This window comes from Emys orbicularis, chromosome 5 (assembly GCF_028017835.1).
Source record: "Emys orbicularis isolate rEmyOrb1 chromosome 5, rEmyOrb1.hap1, whole genome shotgun sequence".
Classification (NCBI taxonomy): Eukaryota; Metazoa; Chordata; order Testudines; family Emydidae; genus Emys; species Emys orbicularis.
Window position 1 is genome coordinate 10,884,697 of NC_088687.1, and position 18,421 is coordinate 10,903,117.

General features: G+C 45.7%; 1 protein-coding gene across 2 annotated transcripts in view; it reads left to right on the forward strand.

Moving 5' to 3' along the window:
• The first annotated feature begins 3,376 nt into the window (after positions 1-3,376).
• The window catches only part of GTF2E2 (general transcription factor IIE subunit 2), a 58,240-nt gene continuing 43,195 nt past the window's right edge, over positions 3,377-18,421 (forward strand). Inside the window, exons 1-2 of one of the 2 annotated variants that reach the window (XM_065405140.1) lie at positions 3,377-3,479; positions 14,024-14,190. In XM_065405140.1, coding sequence (XP_065261212.1) covers positions 14,028-14,190 — 163 coding nt within the window. In that variant the 5' untranslated portion in view covers positions 3,377-3,479; positions 14,024-14,027. Of the gene's footprint in view, positions 3,480-11,022; positions 11,081-14,023; positions 14,191-18,421 lie in introns of those variants that run through there. The other variant, XM_065405141.1, reaches the window with a different exon arrangement.

Consider the following 18,421-nt stretch of genomic DNA (forward strand, 5'->3'; position numbering starts at 1 on the left):
GGGGCATGGGGTGCAGGCTGTCAGGGAGTTAGGTGGGGGGTATGGGCTGGGGCAGGGGTCACGGAGCGGGTGAGGGTGCGGGCTCCAGCCTGTGGCGCTTACCTCGGGCGGCTCCCGAAAGTGACCAGCCCATTACTCTGGCAGTGTCACCTAGGCGGCGGTGGGGGGGGCACAGGGGTCTCTGCATGCTGCCTGTTCCCACAGGTGCCACCCTGTAGCTCCCATTGGCTGCAGTTCCTGGCCAATGGGAGCTGCAGAGTTGGCACTTGGGGCAGGGGCAGCACGCGGAGACCCTCCCCTTGCCCCCCTCCCTCCCCAGGGGCTGCTGGGATATGCCAGCCACATCCGGGAGCGGCATGGAGCCAGGGAGCCTGTCTTAGCCCCGCTGTACCTCTGGAGGGGGAGGAGTTGATCAGCGGGGCCCGCAGACCCCCTGGAGTACCCTCAGGGGTCCGTGGACCCCAGTTTGAGAAATGTTGTATTAGTAGATTCCATTTATTACCATCTAAATGGAAAATTTGGGCAACTTCTGTGAAGTTCTTTCCAGACCATCTCAGCTGCTTATTGTTGTGCATTTACTTTCTCCATGAACATCTTCATAACCTTATTCTCATCAGTTGGCATTGAGTTTATTATGCAGGTGCTAAGTTTTTACAGTGCCTCTTTTTTTTTTTTTTTTTTTTTAAGGATGGTAGTAGGCATGAAAGAATGTGGAATATGGGGGATCTTGCAGATGGTTCAGTGCCACAATATTAATAAGTGTTATCTTGCTGTTAATACATATTATGTCAGCTCAGCATTCTGCGTCTACTAACGTTAGATCTGCTTTGATCTGATAATACTGTGCGGTATATCTGATGTAAGATGTATCGTATGGAATTCACTATATAACTATTGATTTTGAAAAATTATATATATGGAAAAATGTGATAAATAATACTTTTTAAATTGCCATTATGCACTTTGTACTTGCACAGTGGTGTGTTTTTTTATAATAAAATGCTGCGTAACAGTACTTACAATACATATAGTTTATTGATTTCTTTCTGTAATCCTGTTCATTTACCTTTTTTGAGAAATCAGACTTGTTTGTAATTCCAAGCATCAGTTATATGAGATGAAATTTCAATTTTTAAAACGTATGGATAGCGTGGGTTGGATTTTTTTTAATTGGGGATCAATAAGTTAAAAATTCTGATTTGAAATGTAATGTCAAAATCAGCCAGCATACACCTACAGCAGTAAATTAGTTACCCACCAGACACAGTATAAGATACAGGAAAATGTTTCATAGCATTGGGCAAAGCAAAACTTAACCCAAAGGAACAATACAGTACCATGCTGTTCTGGGGGAGGAGTGTGTCAGCCTAATAAACCAAAATGGAAATGAGACGCATCATGTTATCTGGTAAAGGCCTCTCATAGAATAAACAAAGAGCAGCATCCTTTCATGCATCTGTGCTTCCTGGTACACCAGTTCCTCTTCACTTCTGCAGCAGAAAAGTACGAAAAAATTGTGATAATTAATTCTAATTACAATAGTTAAGAGAAAGTATGAGCCGCTCCCACAGGGTCAACCTTCATCCTCCTTAGTCTGTGTGCTCTAGTTTAATACTGAGTGTGACTCAAGGAACTTCCACAACATAATGTCTCCCATAGTTTCTCCTGAGGGCATTCTGCACCAAAACATTTAAAATTCTGCACATTTTAAAATTCTGCAAGTTTTATTAATAATTAAATGCAGAGGCTCCAGCATGGCAGTGGGGGAGCACGGGCTACTGGCTGCACGGAGGTGGCAGATCACCCTGCAGCTCCCCTACCCCAAGGACAGGGACTTGGTGGTGAGATTGCACCCAACCCTGACACAGTGCAAGAGTCAGGCTTGCTCCAGAAACACCCCTGGTCCCTGCCTCTCCACACCAGTCGCATCAGGTGTGGGCAGGCAGGCTTAGCCCAGCCGCATCCATGTGTGGAGGAACTTAGTTTGGGGGGGGGATCCAGGTGTGGGGTGAGAGGGTTCTGTGGGGGGCAATCTGGATGCACAGTAGCTCATTGGGAGGTCCGGGTTTAGAGGGGACTCTGTAGGAGGGTCCAGGTGAAGGTGGTTGGGCCTCAGCAGAGGGGGGTCTGGGTGTGGGGGGAAGGAGCTCGGCAGGGGGGTCAAGCTGCTGTGGGGGTCCGGCTGCAGCTAGTTGAGGCTCAGTGGGGTGGGGATGTGATGGGCCTGCTTAATGGTTGAGTCCGAGCTGCTGCTGCTGCCACCAAGGGGATGCCACATGCCAAGCTCCCGCTTCCCCCTTCCCCACTGCCTCTTTGCCTTCCCCACTGCAACCTCCCCATCCCCTTCCCCTCACTCCTCAGACCCCCCTGCCTTCCCCATTGCCTCTTCCCCCTGCCCCTCCGCAGGCACTCGCCATTCACCATTGTACAGAAAACAGGATGGATTCCATGCAGGGTACCCAGCACACACACAAGGGGATAACAACCAGCATGAGGACCCAGGAGGTGGCATCCAGCTGCAGTCAGTGAGCCAGAATGGCATCCTCGCCACCCTCCGCAACCCCTGCATCTCTGCTCACAGAAATGGGGGGGGGGGGGCAGTGGCATGTGACTCCCTATGCCTCTATTGGCGGGGGGGGGGCAATGCTCCCCTGCTCTTCCAACTGTACCCGGGAACATGCCCAGCCCCCTCCCCATGGTGATTTACCTCGGCTGGCTGCTCTGGGCACCCGAAAGGATGCGCCTGCACTGCTGGGGACGGGGGCATGACCGCTTTGGTGGCTTCCCTGTAATTGTCTGTGGGGAAGCAAAGAAAGCTGCTGGGGCGTGAATTTTGCGTGTGCACAGTGGGACAGAATCCCCCCCCCCCAGTAATATTCAGGCTGTTACCGGTCTTGAGGCATTTACACTAGATACGGGGCAGGTGAAATCGAGGCGTAAACCTCACACCCCGTTTGTGCCCAGCTTTGTAACCGCCTGGTAGTCACCGGAGGCGGGTGTGACGGGCCAGCCATGCCCTTCCGGGCACAAGCCTGCCCGTGGCCAAGGGCCCCTCCCCCAGCCTTGCAGGGGGGACCCCTGGACCCGGGAACCAACGGAACTGGGGGGCACCTCACGAAGCACAGGCGCGGGAGGGGAGGTTGAGAGGGGGGCACCCGGGCAGCGCCCACTGCTCCTCAGCTGCCGAGGGAGCCAGCGGCGGGGGTTGGGGGCTCGGGGCCCGGGCCTGTGCAGCCGCCCGCCCAGCTCGGCCCGCGCGCCTGCGTTGCTGTGGTAACCGAGCCTCGCACATCCGGCGGCAAAGGGCCGGCACGTCAGCGCGCGGCGCGGGTTCGCCGACGGCCGCGCGGGGCATGACGGGAGGAGCGGTGGGCGCCGCTGGGCCAATAGGAGAGCAGCAGCCGCGACTGGAGCCTGCTGCGTCCCTTCCTGCTCCCCGGTACCCCCCGCCCCGCCTGTCGGGGCGGCCTCGCTCGCGGGTGAGTTCTCGTGCGCGAGCGGGGCGGTTGGAGCGGGGCACCCCGGGGACGCGAGGACATCAACCCCCCCCAGCTGCACGGGCCGGGGGGGCCCTGTCTGTCCTCCCTCCCCCTCCCTGAGCTGCACGGGCCGGGGGGGGCCCTGTCTGTCCTCCCCCCCCCGAGCTGCACGGGCGGGGGGGGGGGCCCTGTCTGTCCTCCCCCCCCCCCGAGCTGCACGGGCCGGGGGGGGCCCTGTCTGTCCTCCCCCCCCCCCCCCCGAGCTGCACGGGCGGGGGGGGGGGCCCTGTCTGTCTCCCCCCCCCGAGCTGCACGGGCGGGGGGGGGGGCCCTGTCTGTCTCCCCCCCCGAGCTGCACGGGCCGGGGGGGGCCCTGTCTGTCCTCCCCCCCCCCCCCCGAGCTGCACGGGCCGGGGGGGGGCCTGTCTGTCCTCCCCCCCCCCCCGAGCTGCACGGGCCGGGGGGGCCCCTGTCTGTCCTCCCCCCCCCCCCGAGCTGCACGGGCCGGGGGGGGGGCTGTCTGTTCTTCCCCCTTCTCCCTGAGCTGCACGGGCCGGGGGCGGCACCCCGTGTCTCTCCTGTCCCCTCCCAGAGCTGCCCGGGCGGATTTCCTCTCCCCCCACCCCACTATGGGCCGGATCCCTTCCCCCAACTCCATGGGTGGGGGGGACTCTCCCTCTTTCCTCCTCCCCCCAGAGCAGCGAGAGGGGACCCCCTGCCTTCTCACCCTCCCCACACACAGAGCTGCAGGGCCCACACGGCTCTCTCCTTCCCCCTCTCTCTTACACAGAGGTGAGTAGGGCAGCAAAGACCTTTCTCCTCCCCACAGCTGTATGTTCCTGAGGGGACCCCTTCCTGCCCCCCTACTCACAGACATAACGGCGTGGGTCCTACTGTTGTGCATAACCGGTCCCAGCATAGCTGCAAAGGAGTGGATGGGGCCCACAGGAAATCTCTCCGCGAACCTGTTGCTGTAGGCATGTCTCTACTGCTCTAACTGCAAAAGACAGCAGGGCTCATGGGTTTGCTGCTTATTGCCAAGTGTCACTCAAATCAGAGCTGCTGGAGTCATTTTTATATGGGAGTGCTGAGAGCCATTGAACTAAACTGTAAACCCTGTCTATAATGGAAACCACTTCAAGCCAGGGGGTGCTGCACCTATGACTCAAACATCACCTTAGTGGACAGTCGTGTGTGGTTCCTACCCGAGGCCCTCACCCAGTCCTTGGCCTTCTTACTGTCATGGTGGCTGGGATTTTAAACATATTTCTTGTTCCTTGTCCTACATGAGACACCCCCACGTGCTCCATGGGGATCTGACAGATGGACTAGATGCTTAGCCTTGTCAATATACAAAGTAAACAAACTCCAAAAAATAAAGCGAAGAAAAATAATTTTCTCTTTCTGTTAATTGAGTGTTTGTAACAATAGTAGAAAGAAAATAAAAATTCAGACAAGTGATTAAACTGATGGTGTCCTTTGTAAATATCCATGAGCACTGGAAAGTATGAACCACAGAGCGAAGGGAGTCCCCACCTGTATTCAGTGCTTTTATCCCTATCCATCCTGTGTAACCTCTAGCGTAAGGTCAGGGAACTTATGTGATGATATTGCATCTCATTGACATCTTGAGCCCTGTGGGGGTCTTGGTGATTTAGACTGCAACTGGGGTATCTAGTAACATTTTCTATCTATACATTTCAAGAAGGCCATGGAAACCCTCCCCGCCCTCATACAGACACACACAGAGCTAGATGGGCATAGGAGGGGAGGCACAAACACACACACACACCCTACAGTCTGCGTCCAAAAGCAATCCAAGCAGCTTATAGATCGTAAGTTGCTAATATAGTTGTAAAATATCCTTTGCTTGTTGTAAAGGTCCTGTAATGGGGCAGTGGCATGGACTGTACCTGTCTTTGGTTGTAAACTATTTTCTCATTAAGGGAAGGCAAACTGAAAAACATTCTATGAGTGTGTACGTCAGGGGTGGCCAACGTGTGGCTCTGGAGCCACGTGTGGCTCTTCAGAAGTTAATATGCGGCTCCTTGTACAGGCACCGACTCTGGGGCTAGAGCTACAGGCGCCAACTTTCCAATGTGCCGGGGGGTGCTCACTGCTCAACCCCTGGGTCTGTCACAGGCCCTGCCCCCACTCCACCCCTTGACGCCCCTTCCCCTGAGCCTGCCGTGCCCTCGCTCCTCCCCCGCCTCCTGCACACCACGAAACAGTGGGGAGAGGGGGGGAGGTGCTGATCCGCGGGGCTGCTGGTGGGTGGGAGGTGCTGGGAGGGGGGGGCAGGGAGCTGATGTGGGGCTGCTGATGTATTACTGTGGCTCTTTGGCAATGTACATTGGTAAATTTTGGCTCCTTCTCAGGCTCAGGTTGGTCACACCTGGTGTAAGTGGTACATGCATAGTGGGTGGATGCTGCTTCCTAAAGTCAGTGAGACTTAGGCTTTTGAACCTATTTTACTTATTGCTATTTATTATTTGTATTCCCGTAGTGCTTAGGAGCCCTAGTCATGGATCAGGAGCCCGTTGTGCTAGGTGCTGTACAAACCGAAGAAAAAACAGTCCGTGCCCCAAAGAGCTTACTTAGGAGCAGAGCAATTTAAATGACCAACTTTAATAATTTAAATCACCAAGCAGGAAACCTTGATGTAAATCATCAATTTTAATTGTCTTTTCCATTTGTACTTTTTAGTTATTTTCCTGAAGAAAAGTTGATTTTTCCCTTTACACTAAATTTGGTAAAAAGAACAGGAGTACTTGTGGCACCTTAGAGACTAATAAATTTATTTGAGCATAAGCTGTAGCCCACGAAAGCTTATGCTCAGATAAATGTGTTAGTCTCTAAGGTGCCACAAGTACTCCTGTTCTTTTTGCGGATACAGACTAACACGGCTGCTACTCTGAAACTTAATTTGGTGATGCTTTTTTTGCTAACCAGGAGGATATGGTATAGCTATTTACATTTAAGCAATTATATAGCTTTACATTTACATTTATTCAGTTTTTTAATTTTTATATTTTTGATTGTTAGAAATTGGTGAATGATACATTTACTTTTTACAAGATAATGATTCATTTTTTATTTGTGTCAACCTCTATTTCGATGGAAATTCAAATTAAATTAAAGTGCATTAAATTGAAACAGCTTTTTAAACTATTTTGTTAAATAAAACTAGCAAGTACTGAATTCATAAGAAATTATTTTTATCAAAGTTTATCAAAACATGTTTTGTATTTAAAAGTAACTAATATATTAAACAAAGGAAGTGTTATCTGTAGTTAAGGCATTGAACTAATTGGTTCTGGTCACCATGTCCTTAGAGATTTTAGGACTAGTAGATCTCATCCTCTCTTGCCTAGTTTTTATTAATAGATTTGAAGAGAAAAACAAGCTGTCATGCCTTTTCAACTCCCATTTAATTTATTAACTTTGAATGAACTAGTCATTGAACTGAACTAGTTGAATAAACTGAAATGAAGAAATATTCTTTTTGTACCTGCACCAGAGGCTACTGCTGTCAAAAACTGGTTTAGCATTTCAGCAAACTCTTGAGTCCAGGTGATTAGCCAGTGTCTTGACTTTCTTTAAAATATTTGCTGCTTAATATTATTTTTTTTTATTTAATTTAAATGATTGTAATAAGTTTATGCCTTAACATAGATTGTCAATTTCAAATGTATTTTTAAATAGGTTTATTTAAAAAAAAACACCCTGTATTTAATTTAAATTTAAAAAAATATAACAACATTATTGTATTTTTTTAAATAATTTATTTTTATCCTGCTTCCTTAGGGGTATTAAACTTTTAATCTTAATCTTTATTTTGAATTTCCTAGTTTTCAGGCGTTTTGAATGACTTTTCTGCTAAAGTTTTTTCTTTAAGTTATTGATACGTAGCTAACAATGTTTGAGAATATCCTTTGTTTAGGGCATTTTCTTTGAAAGACAGTGACTCTCATACTCAATGTGTCTGCACTGCCTGGCCAGGTCTTAGAAACTGCTGGAATCCATGCAGATTTTTATAATACATGCATGGACGCTGGCAAATTGACTCATTTAGGGCCTAGCAATCCCACAGGATGGTACAGATATACACTTTAGGAAGCTTGGCTGTACTGTGGTTAATACTTAAACAACACCACAGAACTAGTTGACAACAGTAGAATAAGATTACATTTGGAGTTTTTACAGTTTCTTACATAGGAACAAGAAAATGTAAAGACTTCAAAAAACCTCATCTCACAAATACTTTCTTCAGTTTGCTTCGTACCTTCCGAGGCCAGAAGGGCCATTGTGATTACCAAGTCTGATCTCCTGTATAACATTGGTTCTCAACCAGGGGTCCATGGTCGCCTAGGGGACCGTGAGCAGGACCAGCATTAGACTCGTTGGGGTGCAGGGCAGAAAGCTGACGCTCCACCGCCTGGGGCTGAAGCCCGGGACCCTGAGCAATGTAGCTTTGTGGGGGCCCCATGGCATAGGGCCCCAGGCAACTGCCCTGTTTACTATCCCCTAACACTGGCTCTGGCTTTTGTATGCAGAAAAGCAGTTGTTGTGAAACCGGTGGAGTTTTTATTGCATGTTGGGAGGGAGCGGGCCTCAGAAAGAAAAAGGTTGAGAACCCCTGCTGTATAAGACATGCCATAGAACTTCTTTCAAATAATTCCTACAGCAGATCTTTCAGAAAAACAACCAATCTTGATTTTAAAATTGTGAGTGGTGGAGAATCCACCACAACTCTCGGTAAATTTTTCCAATGATTAGTTACTCTCACTGTTGCAAATTTATGCCTTATTTCCAGTCTGAATTTGTCTAGCCTCAGTTTCAAGCCACTGGATATTGTTATACCTTTCTCCGCTAGATTGAAAAGTCCATTATCAAATATTTGTTCCTCGTGTAGATACTTAGACAGTGTTGAAGTCAAATCTTCTCTTTGGTAAGCTAAATAGATTTAGCTCCTGGAGTCTCTCACTATAAGTAATGTTTTCTAATATTTTAATCATTCTCGTGGCTCTTCTATGAACCCTCTCAAATTTATCAACATCATCCACCAGAACTGGATGCGCAGTATTCCAGCAGTGGTTTCACCACTGCCAAATACAGACATAAAATCTCTATTCCTACTTGAGATTCCCCTGTAAGTCCTGCATTAGCTCTTTGGGCTACAGCACTCACTGGAGCTCATGTTCAGGTGATTATCTACCATGATCCCCAAATCTTTTTCAGAGTCATTGCTCCCCAGAATAGAGTCAACCATTGTGTAAATATGGCCTGCGTTCTTTGTTCCTGATGTATGTGTTTATATTTTGTCATATTAAAATGCATATTGTTTACTTGCGCCTAGCTTACCAAGCAATTCAGATAGCTCTGAATCAGTGGCCTGTCCCAGGGCTGCCCAGAGGGGGGGGGAAGTGGGGCAATTTGCCCCAGGCCCCGCAGGGGCCCCCACGAGAGTTTTTCGGGGCCCCTGGAGCAGGGTCCTTCACTCGCTCCGGGGGCCCCGGAAAACTCGCGGGGCCCGGGCCCCCGGAGCTGCTTCCGCTCTGGGTCTTCGGCGGCAATTCGGTGGCGGGGGGTCCTTCCGCTCCAGGACCCGCTGCTGAAGTGCCCTGAAGACCCACGGCAGGGGGTCCTTCCGCCCCGGGACCTGCCGCCGAAGCGCCAGGTCTTCGGCGGCAATTCGGCAGCGGGGGCCCCCCGCCGCCGAAGACCCCAGGCCCCCTGAATCCTCTGGGCGGCCCTGGCCTGTCCTCTTAATTATTTACCACTTCCCCAATTTGGGGGTCATCTGCAAACTTTATCAGTGGTGATTTTATGTTTTCTTCCAGGTCATTGATGAAAATGTTAAATAGCATAGAACAAGACCTGATCCCTGCAGGATCGCATTGGAATCACACTTGTTTGATGATGATTCCTCATTTGATTACATTTTGAGACCTAACAGCCAGATTTTAAACCGTTTAATGTGTGCCATGTTAAAAAACTAGAAAACTATAAAATAAATCAAAATGTTCTGCAGTACCAATTCAAATGCCTTACAGAAGTCTAAGTATGTTTAATCAACACTATTACCTTTATAAATCAAACTTGTAATCTCATCAGAAAAAGATATCAAATTAGTTTGACAGGATCTATTTTCCATGAACCCATCTTGATTGTCATTGACTACAGTATTCCTCTATCAGCTGTTCCATTATCTTGCCCAGTGTCGATGTTAGACCGACAGACCTATGATTACCCGGGTCATCCCACTTACCCTTTTCAAATATTGTCACAACATTTGCTTTTTTTTCTAGTCTTCTGAAAAGTCCTTGTTGTTCCAAGACTTATTAAAAATCGACATTAACAGTCCAGCGAGCTCCTGAGCCATCTCTTTTAAAACTCTTGGATGCAAGTTATCCAGAGCTGCTGATTTCAAAATGTCTAACTTTAGTAGAGTGTTATCATATAATATGACTACAGTAGAACCTCAGAGTTATAAACACTAGAGTTACGAACTGACCAGTCAACCACACAACTCATTTGAAACCAAAGTATGCAATCAGGCAGCAGCAGAGAACAAAAAAAAAAATAAAATAAAGAGCAAATACAGTACAGTACTGTGTTAAAGAGAAACTACTAATAAACAAAGGGAAAGCAGCATTGTTCTTCTGCATTGTAAAGATTCAAAGCTGTATTAAGTCATTGTTCAGTTGTAAACTTCTGAAAGAACTGTTTGGTTCAGAGTTACGAACATTTCAGAGTTACAAAGAACCTCCATTCCTGAGGTGTTCGTAATGCTGAGGTTCTACTGTACATCTGTTTCCCTCCCCCACACAGAACAGAAATATTGATTGAACGCATCTGTCTTTGCATTAGTATTGATAATTCTATCATTTTCATTGTCACCATAGTAGAGGCTCAAATTAAATGTATACCCCAAATTAAAAAACATAGTAAGGGGACCAAAAACGTGCCACTATAGCTAAACAGCAAAGGACAAGAAATAGAGGCAAAAAGGCATCCTTTAAAAACTGGAATTCAAATCCTAATGAGGACAATAAAAAGGAGCATAAACTCTGGCAAGTCACGTGTAAAAGTATAATTAGGCAGCCTGAAAAAGAATATGAAGAGCAACTAGCAAAGGACTCAAAAACTAACAGCCGAAAATTTAAGCACATCAGAAGCAGAAAACCTGCCAAACATCAGTGGGGCAACTGGACAATGAAGGTGCTAAAGGAGCACTCAAGGAAGATAAAGCCATTGCAAAGAATTCACTTAGCTTCTCCTCATTGGTCTTCACTACAGAGGTTGTGAAGGAGAGTCCCACACCTCAGCTGTTCTTTTTAGGTGACAGATTTGAGGAACTGTCCCAGACTGAGGTGTCAGTAGAGGAGGTTTTGGAACAAATTGATAAATTAAACAGTAAAAAGTCACCAGGATCAGATGGTATTAGCTGAACAGTTCTGAAAGAACTCATATAGGACATAGCAGATCTACTAACTGTGATATGTAACCTGTCATTTAAATCAGCCTCTGTACCAGATGGAATTCACCCAAGAATTCTGAAGGAACTCAGATATGAAACTGCAGAACTAACAATTGTGGTATGTAACCTGTCACTTAAATCAGCCTCTGAACTAGATGACTGGCAGATAGCTAATGTGATGCTGATTTTTGAAAAAGTCTCCAGAGGTGGTCCTGGCAATTAAAGGCAGGGATGCTGGAAGAATCTGTATAGTGGGGATGCTGAGAGCCATTGAACCAAACTGGAAACCCTGTTGATAATAGAAACCGCTTCAAGCCAGAGGTTGCAGCAGCACTCCTGGTTCCAGCACCTATGATTACAGGCCAGTAAGACTAACTTTCAGTACCTGGCAATTTGGTTGAAACTGTAGTAAAGAACAGTATTATCGGAAACATAGATAAACATATATGTTGGAGAAGATTCAACCTGACTTTTATAAAGGGAAATCAAGGCTTGCTAATCTATTAGAATTTTTGAGGGGATCAACAAACATGTGGACAAGGGGGATCCAGTGGGTATAGTGTACTTGGACTTTCAGAAAGCCTTTGCCAAGGGCCCTCACCAAAGGCTCTTAAGCAAAGTAAGAAGTAATGGGAAAAGAAGGAAGGTCCTCTCATGGATCAGTAACTGGTTAAAAGACGGGAAACAAAGGGTAGAAATAAATTGTCAGTTTTCGCAGTGGAGAGAGGTAAATAGTGATGTCCGTCTGGGATCTGTACAGGGAGCAATGCTGTTCAACATATGCATAAATTATCTGGAAAAAGGGGTAAACAGTGAGAAGGCAAAATTTGCATACAATATTAAATTACTCAGGACAGTTAAGTCCAAAGCAGATTGCAAGGAGTTACAAAGGGAACTCAGAAAACTGGGTGACTGGGTAACAAAATGGCAGATGAAATTCAGTGTTGAAAAATGCAAAATTATGCATATTTTAAAACATAATCCCAGCTATACATACAAAAGGATGGGATCTAAATTAGCTATTACCACTCAAGAAAGAGATCTTGGTGTTATTGTGGATAGTTGTCTGAAGAAATCTGCTCAATGTGCAGCGGCAGTCAAAAAAGCTAACAATGTTCGGAACCTTTAGGAAAGAGAGAGATAATCAGACAGTAAATATAATGCCACTGTATAAATCCATGGTACACACACACCTTGAATGTTGGTTGCATGCAGTTCTGGTTGCCGTATCTCAGAATTGGAAAAGTTACAAAGAAGGGCAGCAAAAATTATTAAGGGTATGTAACAGCTTCCATATGAGGAGAGATTAACAAGACTGGGACTTTTCAGCCTGGAAAAGAGATGACTAAGGGGGGGAGGGGATATCACAGAGGTCTGTAAAATCATGAACGGTGTGGAGAAAGTGAATAAGGAAGTGTTATTTACTCTTTCCCGTAGCACAAAAATCAGGGATCACCTGATGAAATTAGGTGTAAAGTAGGTTTAAAACAAACATATGGAAATACTACTTCACACAGTGCACAGTCCACTCGTGGAACTCATTGCCAGGAGATGTTGTGAGGGCCAAAAGTATAATTCCAAAAAGAATTAGATAAGTTCGTGGAGGATAGGTCCATCAAGGGCTATTAGCGAAGATGATCTGGGATCTAACACCATGCTCAGAGTGTTCCTAGGCTGTGATTGCGAGAAAATAGGAGTGGATGACAGGGGATTGATCGCTCAATAATTGCCATGATCTGTTCATTTCCTCTGAAGCACCTGGCATTGGCGACTATCGGAAAACAGGATACTGGGTTAGGTGGACCATTGGTCTGACCCAGTATGGCTGTTCTTATGTTATGTTCCTCTAGTAATGGACCAATAGCATAGTTAGGATTCTTTTGTTCCTAATATTAAAAAAAAATCTCCTCCTTAACTCAGCTGGCCATAGATTTCTCCTTGTGTTCCTCTGCTTCCCTTATCAATTTTCTGCATTTCCTAACTTCTGATTTATATTCATTACTGTCCCTTTTATTGTTTTATTTGGTATAGCTGTCTTACCTCCCATCTAAACCTGATCAGTTTTTTAACAAATATTGCCACCTTCCTTAATTGTGGGATTTTGGCTTTTTGGGCAGTTAGTAAGGTATTTGTAAACAATTCCCAATTATCATTCTGAGTTTTCTTTTTAAATTCTTCCTCCCAGCTGATTTGTCTCAGGTGTTCCAGAATGAAACAAAAAGATTGAAACACTTTGCTGCCAGAAGTCCTCTAGGATTAGCAATAAGAGGTTCAGTTTACAGTGAATTAGTGTAGTTGTTCATTATTTGTTTTGTGATAGCACTTAGGAACCCCAGTTTTCCCAAAGTTAGTAGGAGGTCATAGTGCAAAAGCAGGGGAAGATTTATAGTGGAAAATTAGCCTCAGAGGTCACTCGGGAGAGACTAGTATCCTTATCTAAGCATCCATTGTTATGGTTGAGATTATTAAAACAGCAAGATTGTGAAAATATCTAATTAACTTTTCACCACATATGCTTATTATATGGATTTCCCTGAGTCTGAATTGTGAAAATAGACTTGTCACTTTCACTTTTGTTTGTAGTCAGTCTTGGTTTTCTCCTGCAATGACACAGTACTACAGTATATATGAATTGTAAACAAACCCAAATAAAATTTGTTTCATTTGAATTATAAAGATCACAAAAATGTTTTTATTAATATTGTATTTAGAAAAACCTTTGTTTTTTGCAAAGCCTAAAATTCAAGGTCAAACTAAAAGTTATCTGTTTTTGTTTTGTTTCCTGCATATTTATAGACACAGTTACTACTAAGAATGACCTCAGAAAATCATGCACTAATGTGTTAGCTTTTCAAATTCTTGTTTTGGAGAATAACATCTTGGTACATTTGAAATTGCATTTTAAAAGTATCCCTTTCCCTGTATATTACCTTTTAAAAAGAGGCATTTATAAATTCTATAAATAAGGGAATTTATAATAAAATATTAAAATTCTGTACACTTTACATACCTCATTGACCTTTTTGATTTTGATTTTCCCTATTCCTTTTTCTCATGACAGAATTATGGATCCAAGCCTGCTAAGAGAACGAGAGCTATTCAAAAAACGAGCACTCTCCACTCCTGCTGTAGAAAAGCGTACGGCACCCTCGTCTGATTCAACATCTTCCAAAAAGAAAAAAGCAAAACTAGAGCAGGGTGGATCATCAAGCTCAAAACAAAACACAGGTTGGTGAAAGTACCTCTGATTGTTTCTTTCCATCTGTCCACATACCCTATTGGGTCAGTCTTTCAGTAAACTTCCTATGTGGCCAGAGCCATTCTCCAAAGATATGATCCTCTAGGATTCTTATGCTTGGGTCTTAGCTCCTGAGCATGAGAGTGCAGGAACTTCTACAACTCTTAAAGAATTTTGACTCTGGAGGATGGAGGTAGAGTGTGGGTCAGGCCCTGTACTGTAAGTGACATGCCATCCTCTGGATGATGTAAATGCTGGCCTCTGAACTTTGCAGCCAGTTTATGCTTGACCCTGCTTCATGAAGAAGCTCCTGGTGTGCTATGGTTGTGCATCACTCCTGCTCTTTTTACTGTATGCTTTTCAGTGTTTTCAGCTTTCCACCCTGTCTTTCCTTTTATTTAGGCTACTATATTGGTGCCCATCACTGTACCATCGCAGGTCTGATCTACACTTAAAACTGAGATTGACATAGCTACTGCTCTCCTGAGCACCATAACTATGCTGATATAAACCCTCCGTGTAGATGCGGGTATGTCAACGGAAGAACGCTTACGTCAACCTAGCTCCATTGCTCAGGGAGGTAGAGATACTACAGCAATGGGGAAACCGCTTCTGTCCGTGTAGTGTGCATCTACACCATGGGGTTACAGCTGCATAGCTGCCATGCCATAGCTGTGCCGCTAGAGTCCCCATAATATAGACAAGCCTTGAGTGTCTCCCAAGAGTAAAGTCAACAACAAAGTGATCTCTCTCTCCCTTCCTTGCCAATGGGCTAGCTAAGATTTTTATTTATTTATTTAATAAAAAGATGTATGCTTGGAGAAAGAACTGGGTTTTATATTTTGCTTTGTGTGCCATGTGGTTAGGGTCATTCTTGTTTTGTCTGGCAGTAAGTCTTGATCTATCAGCCTGGGAAGGTTCTGTAACCTGTGATTACAAGTTGCTCTGTATTGGCCAATAGTTTCACTGGAATCAGAAAGAGAGAGAGATGGTGTCTCAGTAGCTAAGGCCAGTTCCATGCAGAGTTTGGCAAGGCACGTCAGATGTCTTTAAACTGACTTCCATGTTCAGTGAAGAGCCAACAGAGAGCAGTGAATAGAAGTGATGTGGTCCTGGTGACCTGTATTGCTGAGCACAGGGACAGCTGTATTCTACAGTCAACTTCATACTTTGCCTCAGTGCTCCAGTACAGTTCCGCAGCATATTAAAGATTATTTTGGTGCTCTAGCATTCTGGTGTGCCTCTCCGCTGCTTATTTTTCCTTCTGAGTGCATTTTCGACCTATCCGCTTCTGCCTCAGGCTTTCTCACTGATTTTCCGTTTTTTCTTGATGCACCCAATCTTTGTGGCAGGAAAGTTTTCTGAAGAAAGAGACTGCTCAGTGATTTCAAGACGTGACTGTATGGCAGAACTATGTTAGTGACAGATGACGGTATGCTCTATCTGCCTAGATATTGACCATAATAAGCAGAGTATCAGAGTTGGCTGCAGATGTCGTCCTGTGCCTGAAAGAAAAATGCAGCGTGCCTCTGAACTCTCCTTTAGACACCTCCGGGGGACTCTTGTGCCCTGAGAATATTGCTGTTGGCGCAGGAAGCTGTGGCTTTGACATTGCCACCCAACCCTCTTGCACTGGTGACTTTGGCACAGTCCGTGTTGATGCTTCTACTGAAGCTCTAAAATGCTCCAGATTCCCAAAGGGTTAGCAGTTACACCCAGTGGGGGAAGGGGCACACACCTTACCATTGCCACAACTACCCTACACCACACACCAGGACCTTAACGTTTCCCCAGTAGGGATGCCAGCCTTCCATCATCCCCTTTACACATACCCTTTACCCCAACCTACCCTCTCTCAGCATAACCAACTACTATACCAAACATCCACAAGTACTAATGTTGGATAAATATAATCTGGGAAAGGGATGTGTGTGCAGAACAGCAAAGAGTTCAAGTTGTGGTCTGTAGTGTAGGGTGGTATTGTTAACAGTAAAGTGTATGCCTGTGGGTGGGGGGAATAGAGGTTGTGTACTGTTGGAGGGCATAATTTTTCATTTCCTTGCTTCTGTGGATTTGAGTCATGTATTTTGTGTGCGTAAGAACCCTAACTGCTTAGCCGTGTTTTGGGTATTTAGGTCAAAGCAACTCATTGGAAAGCTATTTCCTCTTTTATGTCAGTGTCAGACCCAGCCAATATCAGAAGTGTTCAGTACTGCTACTGTGTGTCCTAAAAGGAATGAATTTGGTCTGATTCTAGTTCTGAGTGAACAGTTGTTTTGGATGTCTTTTTGTCCGCTTAAGCTCAATGTGGCTAAAACAGAGCTCTTAATTACCCCCCTCCCCAAGTCCTCCTCACTACCTCCTTTATCAATCACTGGAGACAACACCACCATCCTGCCTGTCACTCAGGCCTGTAACCTGGGGGTCATCTTTGACTTGGACGTCTTTCTAGGCCTTTATGTCCTACCACAGTCTGGGTGTAGGGCTCCATAGTCCAAAGGCCCTCTGTCCTCTGCCTCTTGTCTGCGGCAGTCAAAAAAGTGAACAGAATGTTGGGAATCATTCAGAAAGGGATAGATAATAAGACAGAAAATATCATGTTGCCTCTATATAAATCCATGGTATGCCCACATCTTGAATACGACGTGCAGTTGTGGTCGCCCCATCTCAAAAAAGATACATTGGACTTGGAAAAGGTTCAGAGAAGGGCAACAAAAATGATTAAGGGCATGGAACGGCTGCCGTATGCGGAGAGATTAATAAGACTGGGACTTTTCATCTTGAAAAGGACACGAGTGAGGGGGGATATGATAGAGGTCTATAAAATCATGACTAGTGTAGAGAAAGTAAATAAGGAAGTGTTTTTTACTCCTTCTCATAACGCAAGAACTAGGGGCCACCGAATGAAATTAATAGGCAGCAGGTTTAAAACAAACAAAAGGAAGTACTTTTTAACACAACGCACAGTCAACCTCTGGAACTCCTTGACAGAGGATGTTGTGAAGGCCAAGACTATAATAGGGTTCAAAAAAGAACTAGATAAATTCATGGGGGATAGGTCCATCAATGGCTATTAGCCAGGATGGGCAGGGATGGTGTCCCTGGCCTCTTGTTTTCCAGAAGCTGGGAATGGGCGACAGAGGATGGATCACTTGATGATTACCTGTTCTGTTCATTCCTTCTGGGGCACCTGGCATTGGCCACTGTCGGAAGACAAGCTTCTTGGCTAGATGGATCTTTGGTCTGACCCAGTATGGCCGTTCTTATGTGTCCTCGGCCGCCGGCAGTCCCCACAGCTCCTCGGGGCATTCATCTGAGAGTGGTTCTGGCAGTTCCTTGGGATACTTGTCCATCTCCTCGAACTGCAGGATGTGGCTCCACTTGGGGGCTAGTCCGGGATCCTACAAAGATCTCTGCTTCCTGGAAGAGATGTCTGCTTCCTCCCATGTTCCAGCCCCAACTGAGATCTGGGGCTCTGCTTTTATATTTCCTGTCCCACCCTGGGTCCAGTGCGGAGGGTGGGGAGGTTTTAGGTCTGCCCACCAGAGGAGTATAGTGGTGCCTTGCTCTCTAGTTCGGGGGGAGGCTGCTCCACCTCACTACACTCCCCCTTCATGGAGTTACGGGCTTACTCTGTGCTTGGTCTTCCTCTTGTTTCTAATGTATTTGTATGATGTTTTCTTGTTACCCTTTATGTCTCTAGCTCGTTTAATCTCGTTTTGTGCCTTGGTCTTTCTAATTTTGTCCCTACATACTTGTGTTATATTGTTTATATTTGTCCTTTGTAATTTGACCTAGTTTCCACTTTTTTAGGGCTCTTTTTTGAGTTTCAGATCATTGAAGATCTCCAGGTTAAGTCAGTGTGGTCTCTTGCCATACTTTCCATCTTTCCTACGCAGTGGGATAGTTTGTTCTTGTGCCCTTAATACTGTCTCTGAAATACTGCCAACTCTCTTGAACTGTTTTTCCCCTTAGACTTGCCTCCCGTGGGATCTTACCAACTCGCTGAGTTTGCTAAAGTCTGCCTCCTGCTGTTCTCCCTCCTACCATTCCTTAGAATCATGAACTCTATCATGTCATGATCACTTTTACCCAAGATAGTCCTTGGATCTGTCTATAATATATGTTTCATGGCAAGGAAAGATTGATAAGAGAGTCTAAAATAGTCAAAGTCGTGCTGACTCTGGACAGCTGGGGCCTGGTCTGTACTACAGAGTTAGG